Source organism: Candoia aspera, chromosome 3 (genome assembly GCF_035149785.1).
Source record: "Candoia aspera isolate rCanAsp1 chromosome 3, rCanAsp1.hap2, whole genome shotgun sequence".
NCBI classification, from domain to species: Eukaryota; Metazoa; Chordata; class Lepidosauria; order Squamata; family Boidae; genus Candoia; species Candoia aspera.
This window is the reverse complement of record NC_086155.1, coordinates 49,824,581-49,844,869: the sequence shown is the minus strand read 5'-3', so window position 1 is coordinate 49,844,869 and position 20,289 is coordinate 49,824,581. Positions and strand designations below refer to the sequence as shown.

General features: G+C 37.8%; 1 protein-coding gene across 1 annotated transcript in view; it reads right to left on the bottom strand.

Annotated features, from left to right (window-relative positions):
• Nucleotides 1-8,481: 8,481 nt before the first annotated feature.
• Nucleotides 8,482-20,289, bottom strand: part of NUDT3 (nudix hydrolase 3) — a 37,148-nt gene continuing 25,340 nt past the window's right edge. The window contains exons 3-5 of the mRNA XM_063297625.1: nt 19,221-19,265; nt 18,774-18,858; nt 8,482-13,270 (exon numbers count right to left, since the gene is read on the bottom strand). Coding sequence (XP_063153695.1) covers nt 13,098-13,270; nt 18,774-18,858; nt 19,221-19,265 — 303 coding nt within the window. The 3' untranslated portion in view covers nt 8,482-13,097. The remainder of the gene's footprint in view (nt 13,271-18,773; nt 18,859-19,220; nt 19,266-20,289) is intronic.

The following is a 20,289-nucleotide window of genomic DNA, read 5'->3' as shown; positions in this document are numbered from 1 at the left end:
GTGGGGTGGGGGAGAGGAAAACTGGCACTAAAAAGACCTGCTTCCTTTCTCTTTCAGCTTTAGGTTGGCAGGAGAAGTGGGCGAGATGTGCTCTTTGGCAGCAGGAGAGCCCTGATTTTTTCCACTGCTAAAAGGTGAATGGCCTTAAAAATCAGAGGCCAGGAACTGAGGAAGGGGCATGGCTTGCATTAGCCTCAAATGGCCAGCAGCAATAGCCCCCAGCTCTAAACTTACCTTGGAATGATTTGCAAAAGACTGATTGCTTAGCACACCTTGCACTGTCAGAAGCTGAAACCACCACTTTTGAAATGGAACAAGAAAAGTGGGGTAGAGGTTGCCTTCAGAGGGAGCTGGGGCTGGTTGTAAAAGACATTGTGCATTCATGTCATATCTTCCATGTCACACTCTCTCAGCCCAACTCACCTCACAGGTTGTTGTTGTGGGGAAAATAGGAGGAGGAAGGAGTATTAGGTATGTTTGCCACCTTGAGTTATTTATAAAAATAATAAAGGTGGGATAAAAATAAAAAAATAAATATAAGTATATGGTTAGAGGGATGTCCTCATGCTAGAAACAAGATGTAGGGATGATATGCTGGCTATTTCAACAGTAGTGATTCATAGCAGTTTACAGTATACTTTCTCTCTGCTAGCCATCACTGTACCAATCTATCAGTAATGAAGACATGTTTTATATTGTTACAGTGTGGTGCAAGAAAAAAAGTGAGCACTCCACCTCATTTAAAGTCCCGCACCCCCACCAAGTGTCAGATCTTGGCTGGAAAGTAAGTCTTCAGTCCCATGTGCAGCAGTTTGGAAAGCAACTAATTCAGGTCTCAATCCAGACAAAGCATTCAATAGGTCAATGGTCTTCATGTGAAAACTGCATTATAAAGCCCCAGTTGGATCATTGTTTATTCCTCATGCATACGGTCTGTCTTGAATTTACCTTCTTTTCCATCTTGAAGTAAATGGGGATAGTAATTTCCCTGCAGTATTCCTAGCCCTAAACAACAAGTACCTATCTTCAACAATTGAGCCAAAATGTAGAGTTGGAAATAGGTGCTAAAACACAATTTTGATGAGGACAGGGAGACGAATCCTGTTGTGTGGCTCCAAAACCTGGTTTTAACCCTCACACTCCCTGTTCTCTTTTGAGATCCTAAGGATTGCTTTTCTTTCTTGCCAGGCACAAACTTAGCTCTGATGGTTTGGAGAACTTTGGCTTCCACAGCATGGATAGCAGTGTAATAGGCATTTGTCACCTGTAAACCTGCATACTCAGCCCTGAGTGGGGAACAAAACTAGATTGCCCTAATTGGTATTACCTTTGAGCCATGCTGGGCATAAAAGAGCAGAAGAGCCCATTCAGCTGGAATAAAAGGAGGCTGAGCAGTCATGCAAGGGAAGATATTATGAGATGTCCCAGTGAGGAGAGCACAGCCATTTGTAATTATGGACTGGAAGCAAAGACAGACAGAAGAGACAGCGCAGCATCTGCACAAGGAGGATTTGAGGTCTGAATGCAGTAGAATTAACTATATTCTCAAGAGCAATGGTTTGTTTTCCTACAGAAATGAAGGATAAATGCTGGATATTTAAAAATACTGTATACAATAAGGACCAGACTTCATGAAGGGGAAGCATGCCAAAACTGGTCTTAGTTCCACCACTTGTGAGATGGAGAATTTGAACGTAAAACCATTTTGGTCCTGTCTATGTTATTTTAGTTTTAAAACGGTATCCTTTTGGATTTCCTAACTGCTTCATAAGACACAATCTTCCATACTCTGTATTGTTTCCCTTTTGAAGCAGGAGCTTAAATCGGTGAAGAGAAATGATCCTCAGTCCATATGTAGTGTATTTATTATGAACTATTCATATCTAGGATCCTGAACCAAGAGTTGTAAGACAGATAAAAGAACTGCCCCTCCCACCACACCATTACAAATAAGTGGCTGTTTTCAGACAGCATGCCAACCATGACTAACTGAACCATCTAAAAACCTCACAAGTAGGAGGTGAGGCAATAGCCTTCTACTGCTGTTCCCTTGCAGTGAGTATTTAGAGCAAATCACCTTCAGTTCCAAAGCTGGTATACAAGTGTCCAGACTAGTACCCACTGAAAGCCCCATTTTCAATGAATTGATGCAGCCTCCTGTAAAACCTTATAAAGTGGTAGCCATCGCCACATCTTCAGACAGTCAAGTTCCATAGTTTTACCCACACATTACGTAAAGAAGTATCAATCAATTTTATTTTGGTCATAGACCAGCATAAAAGAAGTATTTCTTTTTAACTCTTTTATTCACAAACCATCAATCCAGTCAAAAGCAGTTCAGGCCTTTTACTCCCCTGCCAGCCAAGTTACAAGGGCCAAGCCTGTCATTCAACCTCCCCAGACCTATCACTCTACAATTCAGGGATCATTGTTCTTCTCTGTACTCTCATTCTACTCCAGAGAAAGGTGTGTACTCTGTACTCTCATTCTAGACTTGTTGAATTTTGAAGATCAGAGCTGCACAGTTAGACTTCGCACCTCTCAGGAAGAGTGTTAAGCCCATTAAGCATCACCAGCATGGTGGCAACATGATGATGTAAAAGGACTTCTGTAAAAAGCAAACATTCCTCCTCTGCTTGAACTTCTCCAATTTATATTGTTACATTTTAGTTAGGACTCAGCTTATATTTATTCCAACAAAGCAGTGCCTTTAACCTAGCCGACAGAGACCCTGCATTCCATGTGGGAAGACCAGGCCTGGGTTTCTGAATTCCTCAAGGCTGCCATTCTGTTCCTACAGAATGTCATTATGATTCCAAGGCTGTGAAGGGAATATATTAGACATCATAGAAGGCAAATGTTAAAACTGCATTTAAATCATTGCTCAGTGTTTAAGACATGTTTAAACAAAAATTAAAATTGAGAATCTAAAGGGCAGTAAGAACACTTATGACCCCTTCTACTAGCTATTCATTCTTTGCTTTTTCCCTTGCCTAGTTGTAGATCTACCTTATCAGCATTGTTTCTTAGAGACAGCTCATGTCTCTCTTTAGTTCAACAGATCAGGACAAATATAAATGGGAAAATTAAGTGAGGAGAGGAAAAGCAATTGTAACTACTAACATCTGGTAGTGTTATCAACCTTAGTTCTTCATACCCAGGCAGCCTTACTGGTAAATGGGAAGTATAAATACCAATATAATCATCCTACTGATCTGCACTTTTGGAGAAAGGAGCTAACAATTGTTTCCAAGGACATTAACCCATATAAAGTAAAATACGATATTTTGGCAATGTATTAATGTCCCTTTCTTGAAATTAAATTTCCGGTTCTAAGTTCTCCCAATTTTAGTTTAAGTTACAAATAGTAGAGAAGATACAAAACTGATCAGATGCTGAGAGTCTCTCTCTAGAAGATCAGACACTGCAAATATGCCTATAGTATTTTCTAAAGAAACCTCTGAATTATTCTTTTAGCTAAACTCACATTAATTTTACACTCCCAGCAGTACAACCATTGTCCATTTTTGCATAATGGAGAGGATAATTTTGTTGGAGGGTAATGACATACTCAAAGAAAAGGTAAAGTTTCCCATTTAGTCGTGTCTGACACTATGGGGCAGTGCTCATCTCCATTTCATGACCAAAGAGCCAGCATTGTCCAAAGACACTTCCATGGTCATGTGGCCAGCATGACAGTCACGGAACACTGTTACCTTCCCACCGAAGCGGTACCTATTTATCTACTCGCATTTGCATGCTTTCGAATTGCTAGGTTGGCAAGAGTTGGGGCGAGTCCGGGAGCTCACTCCATCACGTGGTGCTCAGGTCTCAAACCGCCGAACTTGCAACCTTCCAGTTGACAAGCCTGGTGTCTTAACCACTCAACCACCACGCCCCCCAACATACTCATATTCACTGCTTTTTATTGGAAACCCGTTAAGTCACCACTTTAAATTCACTGACAATCTACCTCTATTCTTTTTAGATACATTCTCCTTTAAAGGAGTATTTAAAATCAATTAATACCCTCTCATAATTTATTAATTTCAATTGAATTCTTACCATTTGCTTAGGAGTCCAAACAGAAAAAGATAAGTGAGCTTAGTATAATCTTTTGACTAAACCTAAGTACTGCCAAATTAATTTTAGTACTATATAACAGACATGATTTTCTCTCTTTTTACTGTGAAGTCTAGGCTGGTGGTTCAGTCATAGCTGCCCTCTGAAAAAACCAACAGCGGCATGGATATAGAAAGGCTAGTAAAATGTAGCCTTGTCATCCTCCTTTCACCCCCCCCCCCAATGGAACAATAGCCTGCATTATAAAATGTGAGTCACCTAAGTGGCAGCTACTTTGTAAAAAGGAAGCCTACATTGGGATAACTGTTCACTTGTTAATAGACTGATAGTTCTGAGTAATATTATACAGTAGAGAACTTTCTTCTACTATAAATATTGCTACCTACCTGTGAGTATAGATGAGATTTCTTAACATTTACATTAAAAATATGACATCTTATTGATGGCTGAAACAAGCTTGTTACCAAAGCTGATGCTGCTGACAAGATGGGGGTAATTATTATTTTCCAATCCTCTGCTAAAAATATTTTCACTATGACCACAGCCATACTCGGGCATCTCTTTGTACATGTTTGCGAACAAAAAAATCACTACTGTTCAAGATGTTTTCAACACTGATGGCTCACTTCTATTTTTAAGTGAACATCTTTAGGAATCCAAGAATTTACAACCCTAGGGCTGCAAAGTTATGTACTTACCTGAAAGTAAATTTAATTCAATTCAACAGGGCCTATTTCTGAGATACATGGAATTGTGCTATAAAGTGCTGAAGTACTAATATATATTTCTTGTATTCAGCTAGGACATCAATAGTGGGATTTGAATAGTCTCTAGTTTCCTTCCAAGCACAGCTTGTGCATTAGGGAGTGGATGCCAAGCAAGATGCCCAATGTCCATATTTTGTCCTTCAGTTCCCTGTGAGATCTGATTTGAAATAAGTTGGAAAGGACAATGGAAATTATTTTTTCATCATATGATAGAAAACTACACAAAATTAAAAGCCTTTAGAAAATCTCTTTCAAAAGCTTTCTGCTCTCTGGTGGCACTAAAAATACTTGTATCCGCTAAAGAAAACAGTTTTTGAAGTAATTCCACTTTATTAAACCAGGAATTTTCTTTACTTGCTAGGAAATTCTTTCCTCCTGCTCCCCCACTTCACATACACATATATACACATAAACCATAGTAAAACAGTGGGTGTGTTAATTTACAATCCTATCTTAATCCCCCCCCCCCCATCATGTCTCATTCTGACACTGCCTGGACCTGGACAAGTCCCTGCAGTTTTCTTGGCAGGTTTTTCAGAAGTGGTTTGCCACTGCCTCCTTGCTAGGGCTGTGAGAATGCAACTGGCCAAGGTCACGCAGCTGGCTTTGTGCCTAAGGCGGGACTAGAACTCACAGTCTCCAATATAGCAGTGAGAAATAATACATGGAAAAGAAATATTAAGTATTCTAAGCCATGATGGAGCTGCTGTGGATTCCATGTAGCCCAAACTAACCCAGATCAATCAGCCTCAGAAGTATCATTTACAATGTTCTGAGACCCACTGTTACCTAACACTTCTACTAAAAAACAATCATCTGAAGCAGACACCTTCCTCAGTAAAAATACTATGCTTCCAACACTGAGATGTATATTAATTAAGTTTCACACTCAAAATTATAGCTTTTGCCAGGCAGGGACCACAAACACACAATTATTTGTATTTAGTCTCACATTACTGGAATGAATTGTAGAAGGGAATGTTCTTACTCTGTATGTAAATAGCTGAACCCTAGGCCCCTAATAGTGAAGATTCCTCCTTCATCTCTCTCAATTCTCAGTGCATTTATTTAAATAGGGAGATTGTGCTGCTTGAAAAGCTGCTAGAGCACGCAGTGTTTGAAAAATGGCAGTATTTCATCATATTTATATTCACCAGGGCAATGTGTGCAGATTCTATCATGTGTACAAACAATATTATAGATGCACAGAATTCAGATTCAAATGTTATGGTGGGCATACACAAGTGCAATACCTAATCCTATGGACATTTGTTTAGAAATTGCATCCTATTATTCCATCAAGTATGTACAAAATTTGCAACTCTTGTTACATGTAAGGTGCCTTTATGATAGTTCAAACTGAAGTACAATCGACTAGAACACAAAAGAGCTTAGATGTTTTATCAGTATATTTTGTAAAAAGGGAAAGTATTATTAAGCAGTGCAATTAAAACAAAACCATAATTTTCTTATAGGTCTGCATAATGTATCAGTAGCCTTGTTCCTTTAACACAGTGATTAGAGTGCTAGTCTAGGGCTGGTGAGATAGGCCAATATGGTTTAATAGTTTAAAAGAACTAAATGGAGTATTTTAAAAAGAGTTTATTGCAAAAATAAATAATTTTTTTTAAAAAGCACATTGCTCATGGTAACAGCGACAATTGCTAACTACAGATTATGGACAGAGTATGCACTAAGTGGCCTTATGATTGCCAATCGTGAATAACTGGATGTACATGTAATTAAGCATGACTGGCATTCAGTGAATGGAGTCAGAATGCAGCATCTCACACAAGCACCATGAAATGTTCGTATTAACACTGAGTAGGACAATGTTATCCCAATCAGAATACAAGTAGTGGATTCTGTCAATATACAGATGGCACCCTTGGTACTACTGGAAAGATGATTACAATCACAGGAGAGGGCTTATGTTCCACACAACTGAAGGATGTCCAAACCCTCATTAAAAAACCCTTTCATTTTCCTTTACCATTAATCTTATGCTCTTATTTGTATTACAGAATGTAAGATGTGCAATTATTATTGATCCATTGGTTCACTAAGAACTAATATATTTGTCTTAAGTATCACTGACATTTAATACTCTGAAGAATTTACCTCTAATGATAGGAAATTAAAAAGAACTGGATGGGGTTATCCTGTATTTCAGACGGAATTTTGCATTCTGTGCTGGGATCCAAGGTAAGTGTATCATTTAAAAAAATATTCTAGTACAGAGACAGCCAAGAAGGTAAATATGTCAGCATCTAGTTGAACCTGGCTGACCTCACAAAAGCTAAACAGGTCAGACATAGTTACTACTCAGACAGGAGATCACCAAGTTATAGGCTAGACTGGGAAGTTGAAAAAAAAACCATCCTGGAGAAAGACCATGGCCAACCACTTCCATCTTATTTGCCAAGTAAATGATACAGATGCCCCTATCGCAGGCCCACACAACTGAGGGGAAAAGGCCACATTGATAAATTAAAAATAATCATGGGCTGCAAAAGATTAGCTGGCTCACCAATCAACTGTTCAGCGAGAGCAACACAGAACAGTGAAGCTGGCAGGGCCAGTGAGGTCTGGAGGTACTTCAGGGACCCTTCCTGGAGGCTGTGGATTTACTGAGTTTTCAAAAAATGCTGGCAGTCCACCCAAGGTTGCTTGGCAGGCTGTACGTGGCCCAGGCCATATGTTGTGCAGGGTTGTCATATAGCCTCAAAAGTCAGGCTCAGCTCCAAGGATTCTACCTTTTTATGATAGTTAAGGGGTGTGTGTGTGTTAAAACAGCTTCTTTAGTTTCTGTAGTGAGTACAGGGGATAGCCTTGGAGGACAGAGGGAAGATCTGTTAACAAGGCAACAATCAGAGAAATGAGACTTGAAGCCAAGAAAGTGGTTTATGGAAATGCCTCAAACAACCCACCACCACCACCTTTAATTCACATGGAGATAAAAGAGGGAAGCACAATCAGACTTGCAAGATACTGTTACTATAGCTGTTCTAGTAAAGGTTGCTTTAGGTCTGCACAGTGTCTGTTTCTTAGTCTGCTCTCCCTCATAGGGTTAACAGATCCAGTATTGTCATATCAAATACAGGGTACAGTGACATACACATTAACTAAGCCTACTGAAAAAAAAAATCCATCTCTGGAGGCAACCACAACACTCAGTCTCAAGGTTGTGAATGTAGCATCCCTGCCGACCAAACAGGCTCAGACATTCACAACAAAGTGACAACTAACTCAAAGTGACTGCTTACAAATTTGATCAGGAATGCAGCACTTCAGCTGAAAAGCAGCCTCTGTAATATCTACATGCAGACATGGATAAACAATAAGTAAAATCAAATGTCTCCAGAATTTTGATATGAAGTAACTGTTTTGATGATAATGTTTATAAGTCATCTCTGATACTTCAGAAAAAAACATACCTACTGAAGAGGCTAACCACCTTTCTAAGAGACTGTGAAGTTAGAGAAGATTTCAAATAACAATTACCATACTTCTCAAATGTTTGCATGAAATACTAAATGTCATCATTTTACAAGTCAACATTCACACTATGCAATCACATTGAAAATATACAGTTTCTAATAAAATCTGTTGTCACAAGAGGTGGCAAAACTTACTCAAAAGCAGCTTTTTTATTACAGGGATTGAAGTATACATACATACCCCTCCAGTGCAAAATAGTCCCACAGCACTACTGACTTTCACTTCCCCACCCCTTCCAAAATAATTCCCACTACCTGGAGATAGCTATAATGACAAACAAAACCAAGCAAGCATTAAGCACAATGTTTGATGTTATCTCTATTCAGGAGCAATTGTACTTTTAACATTAGAAAACAAGCAAATCAAGAATGACCACCACATAAACACTTCCAGAATTTTCACTAACACATGCTTTAATTCGAATTTCACTGCTTAGGAGCAATTGCATGTAGTTGCTGGACTTGTATTTCTAGGCTTAGAACTATGAATTCCAAGAGGTTCAAAATATTAATTTCAATTGATACTCCACAAATTCTTCTCTGGCTTGGATTTTAAGTCCAATTTTCTCTCTAAACACTTCCTCAACATTCTTCTAATTTATAGGCATATCCCAGAATACTTCTCTTCAATACTTCTTATGGTGTATACTTGGAGGTAGCAAGCTACAGAAAGAAAGAAGGCATGGAAGGTCTCCTTCCCCATCCTCCGAGCTACATGTTTAAGAATCTACTACAAACCTGAATGGGGAAGAAAAGAGATCCATCCATTTATCCATTTCATAGCATACTGTTGCTGCCTATCACATCAGCAAAACAAAGAGGGGTGGAGAAATGTTGGCATTTATGCGAATCATGTAAACCAAATTCAACTGCCTCCAAAATAAATTGAACAAGTTTACATATGCAAACTGGATAGCTAACATATCTATTTGCATATTCCTACATAACCACTAACTAGGATAATATGGCACTTTGTTTTTTATTGGCAGATTTAAAAACAAATAAACAAAATAAGCTTGTTGAAAAAAAGGAGGCGACTGGAGAGGGAGGAACAAATAATAAGAATATGGTTAACAAATATAATATTTTGAGTGGAAGAAAAGTTAAACTGCTATTAAAATAATTGCAACACTTTTAGGCTAAACTCCAGAGTTGATCCTCCTACTCCATTTTCAGACACTTTAATGGGAACTGATTCAAGGTTAAACCAAAAAGAGTAATATACATATCAAAGTACTCCTGCATATTCTACCTGCTATATCCCACACTTTCTAATCTACATCAAAACAGAGAAGGGATGTTATTAGAAAATTACTACAGTATTTTATGCATGGGTTGTTAGATATGACTGCAGACAGCCCGAACCTGGTTTTGTCTTCCTGATATAAGAAAAACCATCCTGGAAAATATAACAGAAGTTGTGCATTTTCACTCATAATGCTACTGCTTCAGATTAACTTAGGTTTAGCTAGAGGTTATGTGCAAATTCACTGCCAAAAACAATGTTAAGTAGCACTGTCAACCCTGAGTTAGAAAGTAGGGCTGTACAATGCTCTGGATTTCATTCTTAAAAAAATGCTTGAGTACACAGGGACAGGAACATAGCAACTGCCTGCAACTTTTTAAAGTAGCCATGTTTTTTCCCAGGATCCAGCTCTAGTGGACAGCCATGTGATCCTAAGGAAAAGATGCAGCTGCTTTAAAAACTTGCAGTCAGATGCTACATTCATGCCCCAAAGTGCCTTTTCCAAACGATGTCTAGACCACTGTACCGCCCTATTAAGAAGGGCTGATGTATAGTATATATAATGCAAAAGCCCATCTAGACTTGATGAGAACACTGGTACCACATTTGAACTTGTAACAAGTTACTGGTCGCTGTATAACTACAAATCCAGAATACTGCTTGTACTGTTCCAACACTTGTCTAAATAAGAAGCATGCAAGTTCAACAAATTCTTGCGAATACTGAATCTCTTCTGAAACTGTGAAGGACCAGAAATTTACATACAAAAATAAAATCTGCAGCTAAGCAATACACCCTTTTTGGAGAACGTATCTAATCTCCAGAATGTCTGATGGCCAGACATAATTACTAAACCATTTTATAGGTAAAGAATCCCTTATCACATGATTTTTACTTGATTTCACTATGTAAAGAATTCTGTAAGTAAAGACCAAAACATTCTGCATTTTAATCAACAAGTCCAGAATAAAGCCCAAATTATCTGAAGATTTAAGATGTTTAAAGTCCAATATGGCGACCAGCTTGCCTACTTAGAATGAACTGTATTTGAAATTCTCTTCCTTATACCACATTTGATGCATGTTCTGGCAATGTAGGAAGTTCCAGTGTAATTAGAAATGTTGTGAATAAGTTTCATTGTATTACTACAGTTTCTTGGCTCATTTATTACAGAGTACCCTGAGATACTGGGAAAGCTATGGATATAGTGCATTAAAAGGAGGTGAAATAGTGAGCTTTAGTAAACAGGAGGAAGTTTACCAATAATCCAGACAGTTTATATCCCAGGAGACACATCTTCGATTTCCAGTTCAGAAGCAAACATCAACAATTCAGTGCAGTTGTATAAACAGCATCAATTCATCCCACATTAAACTACTTTCTTGGCACAATTTATTTTTCCTGACCCAAACAAACAAGAAATCACTGTTAGAATATCATTAACAATATTCTATCCTAAAGTGTCAGTTTAACAGCCCTATAAAAACATTTTAGAAGTTTAAAAAAGTGTGCATGCTATAGATATTAAAACTGCAGTCACTCCATCAGGAGTTTCAGTTCTCTTTCAAACAGCTATCTGTGTCCTAATCAGTTCAATGAGACACGAAGCCTTTAGCTAAAGGCAACAGTTTGCTATCCCGGAAAGTGTCACACATATACTTAGTAAGATAAATTATTATTGTATGCTTCAAGACATTAGCCAAGCTCATTCAGCTAAATTTTATTATTTGTTAAAATGAAGGGCAGTAAAGTGGCATAACATAATTTTTCATCTGTTCCAGATAAAGTTTAAGCCACTTTTTTTCAACAGTGCCTTTCAGCATTTTCTGTGTATTGCTTTTGGCTTCAGTGATCCCATATTAAGGAATGCTATCCTATTAACAGAAAGTAGGGAATTAAGAAATAAGAAATATTATTGGTACTCAGCTTCTATAGCAACTGTCCATTGAAAAAAGTATACTAATTTACTTTTCATCAGGTTGTGGGACTATTTCAGGGTATTTTTTTATGTTTTTAAACATTTATGGGGAAGAGAGAATTATCTACTAAATTGGAGTACTGCAGGTTTAATTTCACATCTTGGCTATACTGTGACAAAGAAGTAGTCACCAAATATAGCAACTAGGTCCTGTCTCAAGCCAGGGATGAACTAATGCCCCTCCCCAAATCTACCCAGATCCACCCCCTCCCACAGCCCTTTCCAAAAACGAGACAACACTGTTGGCAAATCAAGACAGTATGAAACATCAACAGAAACAAAAATGTGATGTGTGCCAATGCATCAGGTTAACTATCCTATTAAATGACATAGATCTCCATACAAACAATTTTACTTGGGAACTAGCTGTACCTTTGCCGCTTAAGAAATTAAGTCTACAATTTTGAGTGTGCTCCGTGATACAATATTACAGACAAAGGAGACTGGACACTTGAAATTTTTCCCTGGGAATTCTTTTCAGGGACATAAAGTGACTGTCCCACCATGAGGTGACACTCAAAGTACAATCCAATGCTTTAGCACAAATTACAATATCCAGTTCAGTAAGATGTAAGGCATATGGACAAAAGAAAACAAAAAGACACCAGCAGTATGCAACAGGAAGAGAAATAATTTCACACAATTAAAAAGCATTAGTGCTCGATGTTCCAGTTCACATTTGAAAACTCATTTTGAATCCCTGATTCCTATTTACTGAAGTTGGAATTCATTAAGCTTCTGAGGCCATATGCTTTTGAATGAATGGTGACCAATTCTTTGTGGTTCTGTCCATTGTTACATGACATACTGGTTGAAACTGTAGAAAGAATTGAGCACCAGGGATGCTTTACAAGTCTCCTTCAAGTCTCATTGTATTAAGTTTGGGTCAGGGAATAGGATGCAGGGAATGAAACTGGCCCAGCCACTAGCACTGTCATAAAGAAATTTCTTTAAAGAACAAGGCAAACAAGATTATGAAGCCCTCTTTTATAGAAGCAGCTTGTTTTTTTAAAAAAAAAAAATCTTGCAAAATCAGTGTTAGATTTCTCCCTCTAAAAAATGTTACATGCAGATGTGGAGCAAGTGGCCACCACACAGACCTCAACAGTACCTTACTGTACAAAATCTAAGACATAAAGAATTGATCTCACATTTGTAGCCTTTTTTACTGAAAAGATAAGAGATTTGGCTATGGCTGGAATAATATATACAAGAACATTTCAGAAGACAAGGCATAGATGAAACTAATAGCCTTGCTGTTCACATTGTCAAAATTTTGTTAATAGGGAAGGGGCATTTCATGCACAAAATGTGTATTACAAAATACATATCCAAGAAAAAGCAAAAAACAAAAAACCCCAAACCACCCACTTTGCACTATAATGCAACACTCAAACATCTGCTCTGCCAAAGGCTGCTGCACATGTCTTGTTTATCAAAGGACACATGTGAAAGCGGCGAGAAGAGGGGAAGAAAGGAAATCCAGTCTATTTTTCAAACTTCTCTTATAGGATTATCTTCAGTCATCTGATGTCAGATAGCGTGCTCTCCTTTGAGAATGATGTGGTCACAACAGGAGTGCCGTTATTAGCCAAATAGCCTTGCCTTAAGGTTTCAAAGTATGAAGCCTGTACAGGTTTGTGATACTGCAGAACTTTTATGGCATCATCAATCTTAAACCATTCCCTTTTCCTTCCTGCAGATAAATAGAGAGGGGGAAATGTTAGCACCATAATAACTGGAGTATTTACAGTCCTCTCTATATGCTACTGTTTCACAACTGCAAACTGTTATGCCAATGACTGTTATTACTAAATAAATAATTAACTACGTAGGTTTACCTTTTCAAAATGCAACAGAACTATTCAATTTTTCACAATAAAGATACACTAGATAGTAAAAAGTCTTCAGTGTAATAAGTACCCTTAAGTTTTTAAACAGTTATGAACTTCATTCTAAATGAGATTAAGAACATAACATGCCTTCAAAGAAGCCTTTGGCACAAGCAACCTAACCAATCCTCCTCCTCATAAAATCAGTTATAGGAAAAACTGTGTGTTATGTATCACCTGTGAAGTTTACAGGTAGGCCTCGCTTAATAACCACAACTGGGACTGGAATTTCGGTTGCTAAGTGAAATAGTCATTAAGTGAATCTGACATGATTGTACTTTTTTTGTGGCAGCCGTTAAGTGAATCACAGTGGTCATTAACTGAACCACATGGTTGTTAAGTGAATCGCACAGTTCCCCACTGATTTGGCTTCCTGAAGCTGGCTGGGAAGGTTGAAAATGGTGATCACATGACTGTGGGACACTGTGATGGTTGCAAATGCAAACCAGTTGCCAAGCGCCCGAATCATGATCACATGATCGCGGGGATGCTGTGACAGCCATAAGTGCGAGGACCAGTCACACTTTTGAAAGTTCAAACTGTCGCTAAATGAATCGTTGTTAAGTGAGGACTACCTGTATTGTAATGCAGTCTTCAGTTAAGCAATTTAGTTAGTAACTGCGAACAGGGCCACAACTAGGGTCTGTGTCACCCAGGGCAAACATGGATTCTGCACCCATTTTGGCGCCCCCCCCAGCACTCATTTTGGCGCCCCCCAGCATTCATTTTGGCACCCCCCCAGTGCAGCGCCCAGGGCACATGCCCCAGTTGCCCCCCCCCCAGTTGCGGCCCTGGCTGGGAAGGAAACATTTTGTTAACAAGCCTTCAGTCAAGTAACACAGTGTTCATTTTCTAATGAATTTGTTTCAAGTGCAAAAACTTCCATTAGAATATGATTATGAGGAAGTGTGGAATGAAATGAAAAATAAAAACATAAATTATACTGGGAACTTGTTATAGCTATGTAAATTATAAATGGTGTGGTTCTTTTTCAAGTACACAAACATGGAAAATCTAAGATTAGGAAATAATCCTCCCTCAAAAATCATGGGACATTATAAAATTAGGCTGTTGCCTTAAAATGCACATCATATATCAGTAAATATATAGTTCAGTCTCATATGGTGTTCTCATCTACCATTCAAATGCCACGCACCCCATTTTTTCCTTAGCCTTTCAGCCCCAAGCCTCTTCGAATTAGCATATGACAGCTACAGGCACTAAGATTTCTGTTTCACTTACTGCTTTCCTTGCATACTTTAATTTTGGTGTTTGGGGGGAATGCAAGTAAGACTGTGAGACTAGGATATAAGGAGAGATAACTAAAATAGGGCAAATGTCTGTATCATTATCAAGCAATTAAATATTTGAGAAAAGAATCCCAACATGAATTATTTCTATTCATAATCAATACTGCTTACTAAGACACCAATTTGTTCTCTTCCCCCCAAATCAGATTTATTTATTCAATTTTGATGCCACTCAACTCCAACTGACTCTGGATGGCTCACAAAACTACAAAGCAACATAAAATCATCAAATTACAATAAAATAGACTAGAACAAATTACAAAAAGGTAACTACAGAATAATTACAAGAAGGCAATCTGGGTAACAAATCAAAACATTGCAGAGAGGTTAATAATATGTACATAGCAAAGGAACAGAAAAAGGAGAGGAGACAGGTAAGAGAAACTGTTGCCTTTTCTCTGGTGTGAAGGGAATCAGTATATGGGCACAGTAAAACCTAACCGTTTATGGTACATGGTGCTGGCATCAGTATGTGGGGAGGAGGGTATGGAGTAGAATGATCCAAGAAAGGGCAAAACTGGCACACAAGATGAAGGTGTGCAAAGGCCCTCTTGGCCACAGCTGCCACCTGCCCTTCTATTGTTTCTTAGTTTCTTCTACTGTCTGTTGTTCTATTGCCCTTCTACTGTTTCTTCTTCCGTCCATTTTCTCTCAAATGTCGACTGGTGAGAGTTAATAAACCAAGACAGAATGCATGTGAAGCTCTATCTAGCACCCTTTACTGACATGGAAAAAAGCATACCCCTCTCCTTCCTGTAAGTGTAGAACACTTAGGAAGTATTATGCCAAACCTGCAGCACTTATCAATTGGTTATTGATCTGATTTGAGTTTATGTGACCTTCCATTCGGTTCTGAAATACACCCATATAAATCAAAAATCCCTTATTCAAAAAAATGCAAGCACCACTGTGTTCACCTAGTTCTTCCAGTTGCTGCCCTACATTGTTTTAATGTTACTAGGTTTTGTCTTAAAATTGTAACCAATCTTAGAACCTCAAATTCATTGCAATTTCCTGGTAATATCCAGTTTGACTGACCTCTGAAATCCACTTCTATACCTTTGGAGAATCTATCACTTAACTTCTTACCCACTGACAATACAATTTTGCTGTGGCCAGGGAATGCTTTTTCTTCTTGCCTTCTTCAGGATTCATCCCAAGGAGGGGAAACCCATTTTCTCTTTTCTCTGTTTTTTTTCCAAACAACGATCTTATATATCCCCCATTCTTCTTACCCTTTTCTCTCTAATTCTCAGCCTACTCTACTATAATCCACCCACCCCCTTTTCTACTCAACGCTGAAGCATAACTGTTCAGCTGCTCTGAGTTTACTTTAGCCTAATTTCTTTCCCTATTCTCTCCATACAAATCTGAAATAAATTACTTTGCACTTAACTTGCCTTCTTTTGCCTTACTTTTCATCGCTCCCCACCTGCAAACACTTCATTTTTTGGAAAAAAAAAACCCTCTAATATCTCTATTTTCTCTCAGGTACATTTCAAGGATAGCCCACTATAAAGACTATATTTTCTTTTGCAAATATGATAGTTCTCAGGCCAACAGCAGACTGCCTTCTGATACGGTAAGAGTAATCCTACTTAGGGAATTTACGAAGCTTACGGAATATTTGCTGACACATAATTAAGAGGACTGGTGATAAGCACCATGTGTAGAGAAAGGAAAACCAGAAATCAGGTAGTGGAAGAGTCAGGAACAGTATGCTGATACAATTTAATTAAGGCAGCCGGTATGAACAAATGCCTTGTATCAGTAATGTGATTATTTAATTCTATCCATATAAATTAGTAGCTTACATGGATGGCTTAAATAATCCAAATGGCATTCAATACGTTCTGGACAGAGCTATATTCAACATTCAGTTCACAAAATATGGAATAACATTTAGCCTTCACTTTGGTTACCTATGTAACTGTTTTAATTGCTATTTTACTGTTCCTTTTTATCTTTATTACAAATTGCATTTTTAATTTATTGTTTCTAGTTTATTTTCATAATGTCAAGTTAGCCACTCTGAAAACATTTTATACTGAAAAGATAGGACATGAATATATTAATTTAATAAACATCTGTGACAAATGGATGAAGTATATTTTAAAGACTATTGTTCCTTGACATGTGCATTACTGTATTTAATCAAAGGAAGATTAAGTTATTTTTAACTCAAAAGAATTACCAGGGAATAATTGTATTCCCAGAATAGAGGCTGACACTACAGAAAGGAAAAAGGGAAAGGAAAAAATGTGTGCAGACCCAATGGATGAAAAACTTCCCATTCCCCTCGGACTTTGTACACATTTTATTGTGAAAAGAGCATTCTTCTGCCTCACTGAAAGGACTCTAGAAAAAAAGCACATGAAGTACACATATGGAGGTCCTGCTGGTTCACTAAACTTCACATGTATCTTCCAGAAGCGAAGCAAAGATTCTGGTAGCATCTTCTGCCCCTCCTCCTGCCTCACTGTAGATAGTCACTTTCTACATATGAAGAACAGCCTCTTTTTTTTCTTCCTGTTCCCAGTCACCTCATACCCATCAATTTTTCTCCCCCCGTCCTGCATTTCTCCTCCCTTCTCAGTGCAAGTATCTCTTCTAATCTCTATCCTGTTTTTAATTCTTTTTTGCCATTTCTACTGAAAAGAGAAAAAGGGTTGCATTTGAGTATCCGTATGAATATATAAATGTGAGAGAAACACAGTTTGTGTGTAGGGGCATGGTTTGGATATGCATTTGCACAATAGTTTGTGTATGTATATGCAGATGGAGATTCAATTTTATAAATCAGATGCCATATTCAACACAAAATCAATTTTATATAATAATTATTAATTCAAATAGGATCAGGCCTGATTAGTATTTTGATGATCAACCAGAAGGGAATCCCAGAGCTATAAACCAGATTGAGAAGTCAAAAAAATCACCACAGAAGATGGAAATGTTAAATCACTTAAGAATGGGTAAAACTGCCAAAAGACTCCTGGTGAATGAGTGAAGTGCCAGAAGACTGAAAACAGGAAAAAGTCCTCTCTTCAAAAAAAGGAGAAGGGAGGAATCAGAGAAGCACAGACTGTCAATTTGACATTCTATAATGTGTTATTTATCATTATGCCCTCTCATCCAGGTTCCAATATGTATTTCCTCTGTTTTTTTCCACAGACGTTTAAGAGGGATTATTTCCAAATCAGCATGGATCTATTTCTTCCAAAGAGCATTCTTTTCTTTCATTTGAGCATATAACAAAACTCATATTCTGAACATTCATATATGTGACATATCAATTCTTGCCCTTTTAGCTAAGATCAAGTATAGTATATAACAGTACTTTTTCTACTGCTCTCAACATGTAGAGGAACATAACTGATGCGAAGAGGCCAAGGGTGCACAGAACCAAACTCGTACGTGAATAAAATAAGCAGGGACTTACACGGCAGGCAAGATAAGGTAGGAGGTTCTATCATTTCTGTGCATTTTACAAACATGCGAAGAGCCTTAACTCATCTCTTAAATTGACAGCCATTTGTCTTACCCTATTTTTATCCTAATATTCAGAAGCCTAAAGTCAAATAGAAAAATAAGAACAGGAAGGCAACCTGAATAGCTATTTCATGCATATTGTTCAGAACACTGAAAAAAGTGCACAACTGATTCTGAAAAAAGGATCTGATCATGAACTATCAAGCTATGAGAAACTGACATATTTTCAATATGTAAATATTTGTTATTTTTATGAAAATATAAAAAGATGTTAAGCAACAAAAGTGTAACAAACTCTGCAACAGCTTGAAAAAATCTTCCAAATCTGATTTTTTTAAACTCTTATTTATATATTGTTATAAACCTCCCAGAGTCCCTCCTTTGGGGGGAGATGGGTGGTGGCTAAATTTAATAAATAAATAAAATATACTTTAATCTAAATAGGGGGGCTCAGCTATTATCCTCCTAAAGAGAATCAGAACACAAATGAATGTGCCTGTCTTACCAATATTCACAGAATCCTCCCAATCTTCCAATACTTCTGTGACAATAAGTACGTAAACATATGTTCTGTGTTTCCTGTCTTGGTTCTGAAAGGATGATCAACATTAAAGTTAAGTTGAAAGAATATAAAACCACAAAAAATGCTAAGGATTATTTCTGAGTTGAAAAGATACTTACAATAAGTCTCATCAACAGCAATCATCAATTAGGACTTGATAAGTTAATTACAAAGATTCAAATACAGCTAGAATGTTAAAATATAAATAAAACTTCTTCAAGCATTTTTGTCCTACATTTGCAAATGTTACTTTTTTCTAGTTCCTCCAAACCTTGAAGAGGGTTCAAATCAGAGAAAATTTATCTTCTAACTTAGTAGAACCTCTACCTGTCTCCAGACTTCAATCACATAGAAAAATGTTTTATCAACCCTGGTGATATTTGTACTTACCTCAAAAATTCCTACTAATCTTCCTAATGTCCCTTTCACTCCAGCCTATGATATATTCAAAGAGAAGAAAAAGGCATTTAATGTAAGTTATAGCTCAAATTATTTCAAATGTCAGTTATAACTTAAATTACACATTTTACAAACTCTTTAGAACTATATATAATCCTGTGATACTATGACTTACACTGTACAAGCCCTTTAGAAATATGCATAATTTGTCAATACTGTGACAAATTGTCAATACAGTGACCTACAATGTGATCGGCTCCGAGACAAAAACCAGATCTAATGTGCAGATGCCTGTGTGGATATGGCCTGTGATCACTTTGAACAAGGTAGTAATTGGCCCTGAACTCAGAAGTTGTTTTTTCCCTCCCCAGGGATTTAAGTTGAAATCTTCCTGAACTGAAAATCTAAAGAAATGCCAATGCCAACCTGTGAAAAGGTTGAGTAGGTAGGAGTGAAGCTGTACAGTTGGGGGGTTAATATAGCAGCAGCATCCATAACCTGTTACCTTGTTTCTCAGGTGCAAGCTCACAAATAACACCTCATATCCAGTTATTTGTGCAACAGTGCCTCTGGTCATTTTCAGAGTCATCAGATAACAATTCCAACCTACCCACCCTCCCTGCTTTAAGGTTGCACCTGATGCAGTACCTAAAACCCAGATGGGCACATTTCTGGGAGAACACTCCTCTTCTCACCTCTCCAGATCTTGATGATATATGCCAGATCTATACTCTCATTCAAGATCAAATCATGAATTACAGATTTCTCACAGGTATACCTGACATTTAATGTCTTCAGACAACCCCAAGATACAACCCCTAAACTCCCTCACTCCCACACCCCTCTAGATTGTGCTCTCACCCAAATCAGGTAAGGATAAGGCTTAGGACTATCACTGTACCTACCCAGAGTCACTTGTTTCCTTATTTCTAACCAACCACCCAGTGATGTAGGACATTGTTGCTTTCCACTTATTTCTTTATCCCACTCATCCAATTTATGCTCTCTCCATCACCTCTATTGACCTTTGCCTTCAGTGTCATAGACAACATTTCAATCT